This window comes from Silene latifolia, chromosome 9, assembly GCF_048544455.1.
Source record: "Silene latifolia isolate original U9 population chromosome 9, ASM4854445v1, whole genome shotgun sequence".
In the NCBI taxonomy this organism is placed as follows: domain Eukaryota; kingdom Viridiplantae; phylum Streptophyta; class Magnoliopsida; order Caryophyllales; family Caryophyllaceae; genus Silene; species Silene latifolia.
The window spans coordinates 223,094,620-223,113,437 of record NC_133534.1 but is presented as its reverse complement, the minus strand read 5'-3'; the positions used below and the strand labels follow the sequence as shown (position 1 = coordinate 223,113,437).

The window sequence follows — 18,818 nt, the reverse complement described above, 5'->3', positions numbered from 1 at the left end:
TTTAGTAGTTTACCTTAAAATTGATTACTAACACTCATATATTACATTAATAATTTTAGTAATCTTTTTGGAACAATTTGAATCAAAAACTCATCTTTTTGATGAAGAAGAGGATGAATATATGAGAGAGGGAGAGTATGCATAAGAAATGAATGGTGGTGTAAGAATGATAAATAATAACCAACAACCCCTCCACACAAAGGGAGTGTCACGGTTGGTAGTGCCAAAAATGGCATCATCTCTTTTTCTTTTGCTCTTCTCAATATTATAGGTGTGTAAGAATAGGTAGAGTAGGTTTTATTAATTTATTCTTATCACATAAAATAATCACCCACTAAAACTTACCACCCACAATATTTAGTCCACTTCTATAAAATGGACTACCATTTTATTTTTGTCAATTTGTCATTTGTCACACAATATGTCACATGTAGTATGCTACATGTTATTAATTAATTTTAATGCATATTTATCACATAAATATCATTTTATGAATTAATTAAATTACATCCACTAATTTGACTAGTGATACTTGATCACATAAATAAAATGGGTCATGTAATTATAATTCATAATATCTTGTAATTATAATTAACCATTCATTCTTATTTCTATTGTTTCTCAAACAATAAATAATTTTAGTAACAAAGCATTTTATTACTAAAATAAATCTTATTTAATCCCACTACAATAAGATATTTATTCTCTCTCACAAATTGAATTGTTCAATTTTAAGGAATTGATCAACTTGCATCGTCATACAATTAATCAACTTTATAGATAAAGGCATTATCCTTTAGGTGTGACTTTAAGGGATCAACTGACCACCACCGTCCCACGACAGTAACGTCAAACTCTAGCAAGCCAATCGTTACCGATTAATGTTGATCAGTTGACTATATAATTGAATCATCCCTTACGTATTCTTCATATGAGATTTAATAATGATATTTAAATCATGTGATCGCACTATTGTTGAGGACATATTTCCCAACACATTTATCTTTAGCCCAAAACACATCCGACAAGGGCACGGTGTGGCCGATACATCCCTTATCAAAAACTTTTGTTGAGTTCAACCCAAGTTTCGAATAAATGTGTCCATGATCCAAATCCACATCAACTTGGGCACGGTGTGGCCGATACATCCCTTATCAACATGAATTCGGTGGATAGACATTTATCACCCACTTCCCCTACGTTACAAGGTTTGTACCCCGGTGTGGCCGAGCGCACTCCCTCACGAAATAGGTTTTCATGGTTTCTACTATTTGGTAAGGCTAAGTCTCAATTATTTATTTTAGCGAAAGGTCATGTCAATTTATTATCTATCACGTTTTAAGTGAACTAACGCGGTGAACTACGATAATTATAATTGACACGGTCGATATACTCGATTAAAAGATGATGCATGTTTTAGTTATGGCGATTTAGCGATGCATGCGACATATAAATAAAATGCAAAGCATAAATTTAAATCCTAGTATGACCTTCCTAAAATAGAAAATCTAATTAACTATTATATATTCGGAAACCACCTCCATTGGTCCCTTGAACTTCGGTTGAGGCACGCATCTCGAGGTAACACCGTCTTTATGTATCGCCTTCTTGAAGAAATCCGTCTTTATGGAACTCCGGAATAAATAAATTACATAATAAATTACATAAATTCCTATTATACATTTGTAATTAAAATAAAATAAATCTATTAAATTACAAAACGGTGATACGAGATCACAATAAATTACAACCGAATCGATATTCCCATACATTTCGGGTAATACCAATTTAAAAACTAAGGCCATACTAAGTAAAATTACATAATTCAAAAATTACATAAAATAAAATTATGACAATCATAAATAAAATGCAGTATTATAATATGTATTAACATGCCCAATTTTATGCTAAATCGCCTTTAAGGAGCCAATATCGTATATTACACGGTTTTTACGGATTTGCGTGATTCAACGTTTTATAATCACTAAAATTACATAAATTCTTATTTATGCACCAGTTAATTACCCTAACTTCTTAGGACTCAAAAATTAGTCTCCACTAACCATTTGACCATAATTAACTCATATTTCTTATTATTGTTCATAAAAGGACTTAAAATAACAATAAAAAGCTATAAACTTCAAATAAATCACAAAATTTCGAATAAATTAAAAATTTGAAATTTAAAACTTGTGAACATTCTGGAAAAATACCATGACACTCATAATGTTCAAAAACTTAGGTTAAAATTTCGTAATATTATCAGAAAAACTATGTTGCGGTTTATCGGATTTATCAATAAAAATCATAAAAATATGAGAAAAATTATATTCATCAACTTTTCAATTTTAGATCTGAAAAAGATAATAAAATGCAACATGTGACGTTTTTCCTTAGTCATGAAGTATGTTTTAGCAATTTTCACTAATTAAGTCACTATTTATGCTATTTTTCATCAAAAATCCATAAATCATGCATGAAGACTTCATTATAGCCTATTATTTTACACACATCTTTTAAAATTGTATGTGACAACATACTAAATTTCTATAATCATATTCGAAATATTTCTCATATTAACCTATTTTTCATCTAAATTCGATTTTTAACATGAAAAATCCATATTTCGAGCATAAAAACTCATAAAATTATGAAAATTTCCAGATCATCTAAAAATAATATATGTGAAAACATATCCAAAAACCACTGGAAAATTCGAAGTTTAGCTAATTTTCGTCCAAAAATCACATTTTAATGCCAATATTATATAAAATGAACAATAAAAATCCATAAATTAACCAAAATATCCTAAATAAATTTTAGGATCAGAAACTTCAACATGCATAAATGATTTTCGTGATATATCATAATAACACAAATTTACAAGTTTTATATGTTAATCGTATAACTCGGAAAAACAATAACCGATTTGCATGCAAACAACCTTGTGCTCATGATACCGCTTGTTGGAAATATATATCTCATTATACAACATATTCTTATATGTTTCAAATTTATTTAGTCATAAAATAAATTCTAGATCTTATGCATGCAAACTAAAATAAATAAGTGAAGAAATCATTTTCTCACCATATGAATTTCGGTCAAATGGGCACCAACAAGATCTCCTTCTTGTTAGTTCTTGAGCTTTCTAATATTGGATGAACATACATGACCTCAAAATAGAATCCCTCCAATTAGTAGCACCCAAAACTATTCTTTAATCCCACAAACTAATATGTACTAGATATTTGTAATGTGGTATACCTTAAAATTGATTACTAACACTCATATATTACATTAATAATTTTAGTAATCTTTTAGAACAAATTTGAATCAAAAACTCATCTTTTTTATGAAGATTAAAGAGAGAGAAGAGAGGAAAAATACATGAAATTTTTGCATGTCATATTAGAATGAATAATAATATGTGAGAAAACTCTCTTATTGTTCTCTCAAAAACCGGTGGCCTCATGCTTGCATATACCATAATTATTTTTCTTTTTGTCTTCACAAGACAAATAGGTGTAAGTCTTTTGCATTGTCATGTCACTATCATGCAATTTGGACAAATGAATAAGACAAATGGAAAAAGACAAAACATCTCACAATGCCCACCAATTTCGGTTTATGTAGTATAATATGGAGTCCATTTTATTTTTGTCAATTGTACAATTGTATGTCATGAGACATGTGACATGTCTTATGTCATGTTTTAATTTAAAATGCATATTTAACAAATTAAATATCATTTACAAATTAAATAAATCACATTTAACAATTGACTAGTAATATAAAATTACTTTCTCATAAAATGGTCATTTAATTACTAGTTAGTATAATTTACAATATCTTGTAATTATAACTAACTTATCATTCTCATCTCGCGTGTTTCGCAAACACCGATTAATTTTAGTAATATAACTTCTTAAATTACTAAATAAAATCTCATTTAATCACATTAGAATAAGATGTCATTTTTCTCTCTTAAGATAATTTGTTCAATTTTAAGGAATTAATTAATCTGTATCGGTATACAATTAATTAACCTTTTCAATTAAGGGAATCGTCCTTTAGGTGTGACCTCAAGGGATCAACTGTCCCACCGTCGCATCGACACGAAATGTCAAACTCTAGCCAGCCAATCATTACCGATATGTGTGGACCAATTGACTATATATATAATGTATCATCCCTTCCGTATTCTTGTAATGAGATTTAATAAAGATATTTAAATCATGTGATCACACTGTTGTTGAGGACACATTTCCCAACAGATAGTCTAATTCTAGTATTTAGCGACCTAGTATTTGGCTTATCAAATTTTGACGCCGTTGTCGGGGAAGGGCAACATAGCTAAAGGCTTGATTGTTAATTGCATGTTAGTTATTTTTCTTCTCTTTGTTTTTGAAAGTAAGTGAAAGTTCTAACTTGTGTGTGTAGTGCAAAGGTTTATGTTTAGTTCTCCACAACACGGTGAATCAATCCCCGTGGAAGAGGACGCTTTTGGAGCATATTCGTGGTTATTTACTAATCCTTGGTCCCAAAGAGCACAAAGAGAACATAGAGTAGAAGAAGCACCTTTAGAAGAACCTATTGAAGTAAATCCGATTGAAGTGGAATACCCTCCAATGGCGAATGATACTAGAACTATTAGGGAGCTCCGGGCAAGGAATTATAACACTCAACCTCTTTGCATAGCCTACCCACGCATGGGGGCTAATGCCAACTTTGAATTGAAAGGCTACTTCATTCACAACCTTCCAAAGTTCCATGGACATGCGGGAGATGACCCAAATCGTCATCTTTCCGAATTTCATATGATGTGTAAAGGTGTCATTCCAAATGGTGTCACGGAAGATCAATTTAAGTTGAGAGCCTTCCAATTTTCACTACAAGATACGGCAAAATATTGGTTATTTTACCTTCAACCGGGTACAATCCGTACTTGGAAGGACATGAAAGCGGCTTTTCTTGAAAAATACTACCCCGACTCAAGACATAACCATGCAAAGAAAGCCATCACTTCTCCGGAGCAAGATGCAAGTGAGAGCTTGTATGAGTATTGGGAGAGATTCAAGAAGTTAGTTGCTCAATGTCCTTACCATGGTCTTAGTGGTGATGACCTTTTGGTCAACTTTTGTGATGGTCTTACACAACAATACCAAATTATGGTTAATTCCGCTATGGCTGGTGGAGTTGGCAAGTATTCCGTGGCGGAGGCAAATGAGATCATAGAAAGGTTGACCGCTAGCACAAGGAACTATGGAAGAAGCCGAGGGTCAAAGACTCTTAACTCCATTGAGACACCTTCTTCTTCCACCCACAAGCTTGAGAAAACCGCGGATGATCTCACAAAAATGGTTGCTCAACTAGTGGGGAACAATCAAGGAGGAGCACAAGGATCTAATGTGGAGTGTAATTTTTGTCAAGGGCCACACCCAATGGAAACTTGCCCCATCATGGAAGAGCAAGGAATAAGCAAGGAGAATGTGAGTGCTATGATGCACGGTCAATACAACTCTAGGAACCCCAATGGGGGAGGGTATTATAAGTATGATCCGAGCGGCAATACTTACAACATCGGGTCAAGGGACAATCCAAACCTTAGTTGGGGAGGGGATACTTCCAAGAGCTTCCAAAATGGTCAATTCAACCACTTGAAGAACTCCAACTCGCAAGGACAAAACTCCAATTACTAAAGAAACAATAATCATCAACAAGCCAAGGGAGGATCTTTCCAATTTGGAAACCAAGGGAATTTCCAAGGTAACAACAAGAACTTCCAACAAGGAGGGGGCTCTTCCTCCCAAGGAAATGAAGATTTGTCTACAAATGAGATGTTTAAGATGATCATGAAAGGAAAATCCGAAAATACCAAGAGGTTTGACAAGATGGATGCGGACAAAATTTCAAGTGATGCTAGGGTGAAGAACCTTGAGATCCAACTTGGCCAAATTGCACAAGAAATGGCCAAGAACAATCAAAGGAACTCAAACTCGATTCCATCTACAACATTTCCACCAAAGGAAAATGCAAGCTCCATGACTTTGAGGAAGGGGAGAACCCTAGAATCTCCCCCGAAGAAGAAGAGAAAGGCCAAGTCACATGAGAGAGTCACTCACATTGAAGAACAAATTGAAGAAGAGCTAGTGGTTGAAAAAGAGAAAGAGACACCCTCTAAAGCTAATGAAGAAGGGGAGAAGAGTCCCTTGAGGAATGACAAAGAAAAGAATGAAAGCAACAACACCAAGGATCAAATTGAGGAGATCGAGAGAGAATATATTGTGGAGGTACCTTTTCCTAATGCTCTCACACATTCTAAGAGAGTCGAAAGAGATGAGGATCTCTATGAAACTTTTAGGAAGTGTGAAGTAAACATCCCTTTGTTAAATCTTTTGAAAGGTGTTCCGAGGTATGCAAAGTTTCTCAAGGAACTTTGTACACCTAGGAGAAGCCCAAGGAAGGGAACCCAAAGAGTACGGGTAAGTGAACATGTCTCCGCAATATTTAAAAAATCACTTCCCAAAAAGTGTGGCGACCCGGGAATGTTCACCATACCATGCTCTATTGGGGACAAAAGTTTCACTCATGCTATGTTAGACCTTGGTGCGTCAATCAATGTTATGCCATATGCCCTCTATGAGACCTTGGGACTTCCACCATTGAACAAAACCGATGTAGTGATCCAACTTGCGGATTGCTCAAACATATACCCAAAGGGGATGGTGGAGGATGTGTTGGTAGAGGTAGATCACTTAACCTTCCCGGCCGACTTCTATGTTCTTGACATGGAAGCCGACTCGAGGGCCACTCCAATCCTTTTTGGGAAGCCTTTCATGAAGACCTCTAAAACCAAGATTGATGTGTCTAATGGGAACCTCACTATGGAATTTGATGGGAGGAAACTCACGTACAACATCTATGATGCTATGAAACAACCTAGCGATTCACATTCATGTTATTTCTTAGACATCATTGAACCAATTGTCTCTCAAATTTATATGTTGTGTCAAAGGGACCCTCTTGAGGTGGCCCTTACTAATGATTTGGAACACGAGGGTTTGCGTGTAGTTTTGTCTCAAGATGTGCAGGAAAGCCTAGAGGAGTTGAAGAAGGAAGACCCTCCAAAGGAAGCACCTAAAGGGGAAACTCAAGAAAAACTTCCAGACTCCCACCGGAGCCTCCGGCCCACACCGGAGCCTGCGGTAACCACCGGAGCCTGCGGTGGGCACCGGAGCCCGCGGGATGTCCTTGCCCCAACTGAAACTTTAGCTTTTCAAGAACACACATCCCTTTCACCCTTCCTCCCCTTAGATGCCAATCTTGAAAGACCACTCCCCTCTATCTTAAAACCTCCAAAACATGAACCAAAACCTCTCCCAAATCACCTCAAATACATTTTTGTGGGAGAAAAAAATACCCTCCCATTGATCATCTCCAACAAACTCAAAGCTGACCAAGAAAAAAGATTGGTGAGCATGCTCAAGAAACATAAAGAAGCATTTGGATGGAGCATTGTGGATATTAAGGGGATAAGCCCAAGCACTTGCATGCACAAAATTCGATTGGAAAAGGATGCAAAACCCGTCCGGCAACCACAACGGAGGTTTAATCCACCTATGATGGAAGTTGTCAAGGAAGAAGTTATCAAACTTCTCCAAATGGGTATTATCTTTCCAATTAGTGACTCCCAATGGGTAAGTCCTACTCAAGTTGTGCCAAAGAAGGGAGGGGTGACGGTAGTAAAAAACACTCAAGGGGCATTGATCCCCACCCGTTTACAAACGGGATGGAGGGTGTGTATTGATTATCGCCGCCTCAACCAAGTCACTTTGAAGGACCATTTCTCCCTACCCTTTCTAGATCAAATGCTAGAGAGGTTAGGTGGGAAAGAGTACTATTGTTTTTTGGATGGGTATTCCGGGTATTTTCAAATCCCCATTCACCCGGAGGATCAATCCAAAACAACCTTTACTTGGCCATTTGGTACTTATGCTTACCGCCGCATGCCCTTTGGATTGTGCAATGCCCCCGGCACTTTCTAACGATGCATGATGAGCATTTTTTCGGACTATGTGAAGTGTATTTTGGAAGTCTTCATGGATGACTTCACCATCTATGGGGACTCATTTGACTCGTGTCTAGACCATCTCGCTATGGTCCTATCACGGTGCATAGACTCTCACCTCGTTTTAAATTCTGAAAAGTGTCACTTAATGGTGAGTAACGGAATCGTGTTAGGACACATAGTGTCAAAAAGAAGAATTGAGGTGGATACGGCAAAGGTGGATGTGATTAAAACCTTACCGTATCCATCTAATACTCGAGACGTGAGGTCTTTCTTAGGACACGCGGGTTTTTATCGAAAATTTATTAAGGATTTCTCCAAAATCGCTAACCCCTTGTGCAAACTTTTGCACAAGGATGTGGAGTTCGTGTTTGATGATCATTGTAGGGAAGCATTTGACTTGTTGAAAGAGAGACTTATTTCGGCCCCAATCATTCAAGCACCCAAGTGGGATCGGCCCTTTGAGATCATGACCGATGCAAGCGATTTTGCCATTGGAGCCGTATTGGGACAAAAGGATGACAAAGCTTCATATGTCATTCAATATGTGTAACACCCCCTCATACCAAGGTACCTTACCAGGACTACCCAAGCATGAAAGGCTGTTACCATCTCGGTTGCCCGAGGTTAGTATATATCAAAAGCGTCCGTCCTAAACACATTTATTAGAAGTATTGTAAAGTATTAATGTTTACAACAATCCAATTCCAAACCAAAACCAATAAAGTGAATACAACTGAGGACAACTACAAAATCATAGCTAAGACTCGTGACTGTGATACTACAACTGGTGATGACGACTTCCCCATGACCGCCCAAGCTCACCAAATGCAATACACTCAAGTCTGCTCACCATCCCCGAATGGATCACCGCAGTTTTTAAAACAACAACAACGGGGTCGGTACCATTCACCAATGTAAGACAACAAACAATATAACCGGGCCGATCATCCTCCATAGTAACCGACTACACACCGAAGTGTGTAGCCCCGCCAGCATTACCCATCGCAACAGGTAATCCACTCCGCCAAAGGGTGACCGCATCCATCCCCACCAAGTCCAAATCATCAACGAGCGACTAACAATCCCCGTCCCTTAATGTGCACATCCCCTCCCGTGGCGGGTTCCACGGAGGGCGAACTAGGGTGTGAAGCCACTCCCGCAAGTGACTCCACCGCAAACAATACACACATCACAAGACTACCACTGTCACAACAACACCACCGTCACAACACAATCACATCACCACCGCCACCACAACACCCATACTCCGATGATCGTGAGATAACCACAATTACAATACAATCACAATCTTAAATCAATTAAAAGAAACCGAGTAGGGAAACCCTACCTTTTCGCAATCCAAGCACACATAAGCAATCAATAGTAGTTCCTCATGACACCGTCACCTACATACAATAATCACATATAATTCCAATTACCACATCGCACAAAATCCCTTTTCCCCAAATCACAAATTAGGGCAAAACCCTAAAAGACCAATTAATGAAACTTACGAAATTAGAGGCTTACCGACACAATCGACACAAGGAAAGATGAACTAGACTTACGAACGATCCACACCAAAGGGAGAGATTTGGAGAAGATTAGAGCGCCGTTGAGTGATATATTGTGGAACAGTGTAATTAGAAACTGATTTACGTTTTATTATAACCCTAATCATCTCCAAATCAAACCGCTAAATATTACCCGTCGACGGATACTCGGTCGAGTGTCGAGTATACTCGGCCGAGTACACTCTACTCGGTCGAGTATTACTCATACTCGGCCGAGTATTCCTAAACAGAAAAAAACAAAACACCAACACACTTTACTCGACCGAGTAGGCCATACTCGGTCGAGTACCGGCCTATAAAATCCGTAGTGTTACAATCTTCCCTCCTTAAAAAGAACTTCGTCCCCAAAGTTCCAACCCAACCTATAAAACATGGACACCTAACACTAACTCCACCAACCCCTCTTCCTTCCACAACATGGCTCACGATATCATCTCAACTATAGCATAACCTCCCAATACTAACTCCCTAATACTATCAGATACCTACAACCTAAATGTTGCCAACTCTATCTTAGTTCATAACGCTCACTAACATCCTCAATTACCAAGACAATCCACCACACAAGATCAACCATCAAAACGGAATGTTACATTCTACCATCCTTAAAACGAACTTCGTCCTCGAAGTTTACTTCACACACATACACATCCTCACACAAACCGTTAACACTATCAAAGTTTACTCACACTCCTAAACATCATACTAGTACCACCATTGCCTGTAATAAAATCAACCCCAACATAAATCCATCCTTTTCTCCACACCAACACTCAAACTTCCAATTATACTATAACATGTATAACCATCAAACTCTCTTTGTTGCATCCTACTCCTCTTAAGACAAATGTTACGTCCTCGTAACTCACTAATACTAGATCCCTAACTATATATCTTCTCATTATCCTCATCACGACCGCATGTCAACGATATCCGCCTATAGCCTCGACACCTACTACATCTACTCCTATATCCAAGGTTCTCTTACTCTAGCAGCTCTCGTGCCTCCAATTGTTTGTACTCACATAACATAGATCATAAAATCCTCAATATAACCACCACTCCATCTCTTCCACAATACCACAAAACAACATACTTCTATATACTTATACACTCATCTCCATGATCTTAACTCACAATCCACAATCGTTACGTACGCTCACACTAGATCCTCAAGTTCATTACTTCACTACCGCAAAACTCATACATAACTTAGCATGACACTAATTCCCCAACACCCTACACTCACTGTCTCAACAAAGGATTATGAACTACCTGCATCTTTCAGGTCATTACCACACATGTTTTACGAATCACTTGCCATTACCCTGTTTACTAAAGCCTTATCTAGAACAAGATCAAAATTACTGTAACAATCTCTCACAAACGTGTCCCATCAACAGAATATCACTATGCCATGACAACAACGAAAACATATACAACTCTATTTCATATCATACTCTACCCTCATTCCCAAACTTAACCTGATAAAGAAAACATCAATAAACAATACAACTGTCTATCTGCACAAACCGAAACTCGCAGGGAGCAACATCAAACAAAACAACAATCTATGTATAATCGGTATGTACTTGTCGAAACTCGAATCATAATCATCCCGCCTACTCCACCACAACCGGTGATGGCATCGCAACACCGCCACCAACAATACCGCACCGCAATGCGAAACGCCCGCATCACAACATGAAGTACCATGCCCAGATCACCACTCGAGGCACAACAACCACATCGATAAACATCACAATCACATATAATTCCCATAAACACTCGACTCAAGATGACATTTCGAACAAGAAAACTCATTCAAAACCGTTTTACTAGATTATAACACAACATATTATACGGAATAAACCGACAAGAACCTCATGAACATCATCCTTACCATTTCACGTAATAAACATGTATCATCAATACACATACAATTTTAACTATCCATGCCAGATCAATCAAATTATTACCTTTTGAACCTCATTTCATTAGTATACGTACCCAACATAAATTACAAAACATTCATATAACAACTTTATAATTATCACACCATACCACTTCTTGTGAGGTCCGAACCTCACACAAACATTTACACATATCATAGACCCGTAATCACATCCAACTAGTCAATCCTGATCACGTAAGTTACCCCCCGATAAAGGTTACCTCTCGCTTGAGTTTAACTCGTATGCCCCTCATAACACATTCTCCCATTCGCATATCCATCACCCCCTGCCAAATGTAACCATATCATTAATACTCAACTACTAATAACTGCCTCATATAACCACATCTTATGCTCTCTCACAACCATACATATCAACTTGATCTCTACAAAAATCAACCTCTTTAGAATTGCTACCTTTCTAATATACCATCACCCTTAACCACTAGTCACAAACGATAACACTACTATTGTCCGGACATCAACCTCTTACACTCATCTCTAAACATCACGATTTCTTTCCTAACTTTGGTTAACATCACTAATAACAAACATCAAATCCATCAACAAAATTACCTCAACGTTCTTCCCAATACTATTCTTAATTGTATTATTACCCGACTCACCACCAAGATTTTATATCGTGCAATTCTCTACCCAACTTTTACTTTACTTAATTCCTCGAAACTCCCGACTAATCAACGTTGTTCAAACTCCTATATAACCATTAACTCAAATCCTCATGATAGTATCATACATCTCGACGATTCCTTACTTTATATCACATAACTCATGGTGAACATTTTCTTAGTTTTACTCCCTCATTCTTTTCTTTTTACACTCGACAAAAGCAATTAACCACTCAACTCCTTATTACCTCTTACCTAACTCTTTAATGCTCCGGTTACCTTCTCATTGCTCCAAAACTCACATCTCATTATTTCATATCGATATCATCTAACTCTTTCTTACCATAAATATTCTCTTATTATGCTATCACTCACCCTTGTCACCAATCCATCCATAGAATCAACGTTTATTTGTTCAAACAATTGCATCTCCCTTTTTACATCTCTAGAAATCAAAATTCATTTTATACCGTTAATTGCCCAAGGAAATCACACGTTAGTTTCACCTCTTGATAACACCAATTCCCAAATTCGACCACTATCTACCCATCGCGGCATAACTCGATCTCACTATACAACACTTGTTTTCATCCCTCTATAACGGCCTTTTCCCACATATATCCTTAACCAACACAATCTTAACCGTCTCCCTCCATAAATCCTTACACATACCACTATATCACCATTCACATCCCTCATCTTAATCTTTTCTTTCTCACGTTTCTTTACACCCACATCACCCTTGCTCATATATACTTACTTTTATATTACTCAACACACGACTATATCACTCACCATATCTCAAAAAACATGCTCTTTGCCTCAATTAGCTCACATTCTTCCTTTTTCTTTTTCCACTATCTCCCACATGTCTTCCTTATCCAACACATGTTCCTCATAAGCCATCATTCTCCATGTCATAACTTCCGGTAACTTACGTATCAAGACCGTCTCACATATAAAAGGATGCGTTAAGACTCAAAACATACATGTGTATATACCCTACGACTCAAAACAATGTAACAACATAGCCACCTACTCAAAACAAAAAAGTAAGATCATAGCCACCGACTCAAAGTGGCCGCCAATGAGGTACTCAATCAGTACATAACATACTAGGTCGAGTACAAGGTACTCGGTCGAGTAACTATATTACTCGATCGAGTTTTCGACTCCAGAAGCAAACTCAATTGTCGCAGAAGGATTACTCGGTCGAGTATTGGGAATACTCGGCCGAGTAGACCTTACTCGGCCGAGTATGAGACTACTCGGCCGAGTTAACGACTCCGGCGCTAAACAAAAGATTATCACAGAGAGATTACTCGGTCGAATATGGAATACTCGGTCGAGTATAAAAGATACTCGGCCGAGTAGGGACTACTCGGTCGAGTATCGGCAGATTCTCAAGACCGTCCAGTTTTCGTAAAACAGTCATATCTCACTCGTTACTTGGTCATTCTGGGCGTGTGACCTATCGTTAGAATCGTAAGAGGACAAGCTATCACCTCAACTTGGAATCACAGCAATATCAATTCTAGAACTCGACTTATGACAGTTTTAAGACAACTCTTCCAAAAATCGGTTTGTATACAAATCAAAATTCCTCAACAAAACAACTTAAACATGCATAAAACAAATAATAATGACCCAATACTTCTAAAAACCAGTACAGAGGTGAACTTTTATCATACCCACATGAAAATTAAACACGACATTCATATGCATAGGCGCATGACCCTAAATCACATGCTAGTACCAACAACCAAACATTAACATTATCATGATTATGTACCCATGTACCACTACTCTTTTGAAAGCCACATAATAAACACTTAACATGCCAACATATTTCATACCAAATCCGTTTCAACAAGTTTCACCATGTCTTACACATGTTCCCACACATCTCACTTCCTTTCACATGATTCAACCATTCAAGTTACACATACCACACACACGCATCGAAAAGACTCACAACAAATTCCCCCTGATGACCGGCTTGAGATTGTGAGGGCCATAGTGCGACTTCGGGACGTCTCCCAAGTCTTTGCGGTAGCTCCAAACAACTCTCCCCGGGTTCATTTTATTTAGACTCCCTAAGTTCATTGGGTTCATTAGTTTTAGGTGCCAGAACCTTCGGCTCTGATACCACTTTGTAACACCCCCTCATACCAAGGTACCTTACCAGGACTACCCAAGCATGAAAGGCTGTTACCATCTCGGTTGCCCGAGGTTAGTATATATCAAAAGCGTCCGTCCTAAACACATTTATTAGAAGTATTGTAAAGTATTAATGTTTACAACAATCCAATTCCAAACCAAAACCAATAAAGTGAATACAAATGAGGACAACTACAAAATCATAGCTAAGACTCGTGGATCGTGATACTACAACCGGTGATGACGACTTCCCCATGACCGCCCAAGCTCACCAAATGCAATACTGGGCAAGTCTGCTCACCATCCCCGAATGGATCACCGCAGGTTTTACAAAACAACAACAACGGGGTCAGCACCATTCAATCAATGTAAGACAACAAACAATATAACCGGCTGATCATCCTTCATAGTAACCGACTACACACCGAAGTGTGTAGCCCCGCCGATTACCCATCGCAATGTAATCCACTCCGCCGATGGGTGACCGCATCCATCCCCACCAAGTCCACTCGTCGAACGCGACTAACAATCCCCGTCCCTTAATGTGCACATCCCCTCCCGTGGCGGGTTCCACGGAGGGCGAACTAGGGTGTGAAGCCACTCCCGCAAGTGACTCCACCGCAAACAATACACACATCACAAGCACCACACATCCACAACAACACCACCGTCACAACACAATCACATCACCACCGCCACCACAACACCCATACTCCGATGATCAGCAGATAACCACAATTACAATACAATCACAATCTTAAATCAATTAAAAGAAACCGAGTAGGGAAACCCTACCTTTTCGCAATCCAAGCACACATAAGCAATCAATAGTAGTTCCTCATGACACCGTCACCTACATACAATAATCACATATAATTCCAATTACCACATCGCACAAAATCCCTTTTCCCCAAATCACAAATTAGGGCAAAACCCTAAAAGACCAATTAATGAAACTTACGAAATTAGAGGCTTACCGACACAATCGACACAAGGAAAGATGAACTAGACTCACGAACGATCCACACCAAAGGGAGAGATTTGGAGAAGATTAGAGCGTCGTTGAGTGATATATTGTGGAACAGTGTAATTAGAAACGATTTACGTTTATTATAACCCTAATCATCTCCAAATCAAACCCGCGGAAAATATTACCCGTCAGACCGGATACTCGGTCGAGTGTCGAGTATACTCGGCCGAGTACACTCTACTCGGTCGAGTATTACTCATACTCGGCCGAGTATTCCTAGGCAGAAGCAAAACAAAACACCAACACACTTTACTCGACCGAGTAGGCCATACTCGGTCGAGTACCGGCCTATAAAATCCGTAGTGTTACAATCTTCCCTCCTTAAAAAGAACTTCGTCCCCGAAGTTCCAACCCAACCTATAAAACATGGACACCTAACACTAACTCCACCAACCCCTCTTCCTTCCACAACATGGCTCACGATATCATCTCAACTATAGCATAACCTCCCAATACTAACTCCCTAATACTATCAGATACCTACAACCTAAATGTTGCCAACTCTATCTTAGTTCATAACGCTCACTAACATCCTCAATTACCAAGACAATCCACCACACAAGATCAACCATCAAAACGGAATGTTACAATATGCCTCTTCCCTTCTAAGCGATGCCCAAAGGAACTACACTACAACCGAGAAGGAATTCTTGGCGGTGGTATATGCTCTAGAGAAGTTCTGATCTTACTTACTAGGAGTCAAGGTGATTGTCTATACCGATTACAAGTCCATCACTCAACTTGTGAACAAGAAAGACACCAAACCAAGATTAATGAGGTGGGTTCTCTTACTTAGTGAGTTTGACATAGAGATAAGAGAGAAAAAGGGATTGGCAAATGTGATGGCCGACCACCTAAGTCGACTACAACTTAATGATCAACAAATGCAACGAATGGGGGTAGTTTATGGGAGTTTGCCTCATGAATCTCTTTATAGTTTAAGGATGACGGAGCCATGGTATGCCAACTTGGTAAACTACATGGTGACTAAGAAGTTTCCAACTTCTTTATCATCAAGTCAAAGGAATAAGATGAAGGCCGATTCCCGATTCTACATATGGGATGACCCTTATATATGGAAAATGTGTCAAGACCAAGTCATCCGAAGATGTGTGCCGGATGTAGAGATACCACCCATCCTTAGACATTGCCATGAATATGCTTGTGGAGGCCACTTTGGACCCCAAAGGAGGGCCCGGAAAATTCTTGAAAGCGGGTTCTATTGGCCAAACATCTTTAAAGATGCTCACATCTTCACAAAGACTTGTGACAAGTGCCAACGGGTTGGAAACATATCAAGGAGGAACGAAATGCCTCAACAACCCATGCTATACTTGGAGGTCTTTGATGTGTGGGGGATAGACTTTATGGGACCATTCCCCAAATCGGATGGCTATCTCTATATTCTTTTGGCGGTAGACTATGTTTCAAAGTGGATTGAGGCCATACCAACTAGGAATGATGATGCAAGAACGGTCTCAAGTTTCATGCAAAGCCATATTTTCTCGAGGTTTGGCTATCCAAGGGCGTTGATAAGTGATCGGGGCACTCACTTTTGTAATCGGATTATGGAAGGGTTGTTAAAGAAATACGGGGTCGTGCACAAAGTCTCCACCGCTTACCACCCACAAACAAATGGGCAAGCGGAGGTATCCAATCGGGAGATCAAAAGTATCTTACAAAAAACAGTGAACCCCGATAGGAAGGATTGGAGTCAAAGGCTAAATGACTCTCTTTGGGCGTACCGCACCGCTTACAAGACACCATTGGTATGTCCCCGTACCGATTCATTTATGGAAAGGCATGTCACCTTCCTTTGGAAGTGGAGCATAAAGCCTATTGGGCCATCAAATCTTTCAACCAAAACATAGACGATGCGGGCCTCCATCGGAAGCTTCAACTTCAAGAAATTGAAGAAATCCGTCTTAACTCTTATGATAATGCCGCCATATACAAGGAGAAAGCTAGAATATGACATGATCGAATGATAAGTCGGCGGGTTTTCAGAGAAGGAACCAAAGTTCTTGTCTTCCAAAATAGGCTAAAGTTGTTTTCCGGGAAGCTAAGATCAAAGTGGTTTGGGCCGTTCATTGTAAGAAAAGTCCACCCTCATGGAGCGGTCGAAGTCGAAAACCCAAGCACGGGAAAGATGATCAAAGTGAATGGACAACGACTTAAAGAATATCATGAAGGCATGGATCCACATTGGGTGGAAGAAGTCAATTTGGAAGACCCCATTTACCAAACATGATCAAGAGGAACACTAAGTCGAGCCATCGACATTAAACATACGACAACCTTTGTACATATCCTATCTTTAGTGTAGAATTTACCGCTTTCCATAGGTAGAATTTAAATTCATGTCATTTACAATTCCGTCATTTATATTATTGTCAATAAAATGCATTAAACATTCAATGAAGTTACTAACATTCTTTTAAGTAATGAAGGATTTTGGAAGTAATTTTTGAAGAGAATCATGGAACACGGACGGGGAAATAATGAAGCAAAGGCATAGTCGGTTCAAGCATCAAAGGAACACACCCAAAAGTGATCAAAAAGCCAAGGAAACAAAACACAAAAAAAAAAAAATTCAGAACAGGCCCTCACCGCAGCCTGCGGCCCTCACCGGAGCCTACGGCCCCCACCGGAGCCTGCTTTTTGGTCTGTTTTGTTTCTAAAGCTCAAGAAAAAAACCCGACTCATCCCTTTTCTTCCTCATTTGTGTCGACCAAAGGCAAGAGCAACAACAACTTTCCACCATCCACACTCCTCAAATATTCCTCCTAAATCACTTAAACTTTAAACAAGTCACCAATTCTTACCCCAATCTCTTCCTTTCCATCTTTAACACCCTTTAAATCTCTTCAAAATCACTCAAATTTTAGAATTTCCCCAATTTTGTTCAAGAACCCTAGAAAATCCGGGTACCAATTGAAGCTTCAAGAGGAAAATTTAAGGGTCAAGAAAGGGTTTACTAGCATCAATTAACAACAATAAGCAATAATTTGTGGAATTCAGGGAGGTATAACCACCAAACCCAACTTTCAATGCTTACTTGGTTATTAATTCGAAAATTAGCTTAGTTTAGTTAATTATTTGGATTATTGCTGTTATTTGTTGTTTATTGTCTTGTTGGTAGTAAAAATTTTCTGAGTAAGGTTAGAGGAATCATCAAAACACCATTTACACTTTCCTTAAGTTAGTGCACTCAAGGTGTTTGTTGATTTGCCTCAAAGAGTGCAAAACAAATTTTGAGTGATTATTGTTGTTTGTAGTCTCTAAATTCCTTGTAGGAACAATGACAAGAACAAGAGAACCTACTTCTAGGAAAGGTAAGAGACGAGTGGTGGAGGAACCGGAGGAAGAAATTGAAGAGGGTAGTGAGGAAGAGTGT

General features: G+C 38.8%; 2 protein-coding genes across 2 annotated transcripts; both read left to right on the top strand.

The window, feature by feature from the left end:
• Positions 1 to 4,454: 4,454 nt before the first annotated feature.
• LOC141602279 (uncharacterized) lies at positions 4,455 to 5,702 on the top strand. Its single transcript, XM_074422583.1, has one exon. The coding sequence runs from the start codon at positions 4,455 to 4,457 to the stop codon at positions 5,700 to 5,702; it is 1,248 nt and encodes a 415-aa protein (XP_074278684.1).
• Positions 5,703 to 5,849: 147 nt separating this feature from the next.
• On the top strand, positions 5,850 to 17,292 carry LOC141602278 (uncharacterized). The gene is made up of 2 exons (XM_074422582.1): positions 5,850 to 7,668; positions 16,118 to 17,292. The coding sequence occupies exons 1-2, from the start codon at positions 5,850 to 5,852 to the stop codon at positions 17,290 to 17,292; spliced, it is 2,994 nt and encodes a 997-aa protein (XP_074278683.1).
• Positions 17,293 to 18,818: the final 1,526 nt, after the last annotated feature.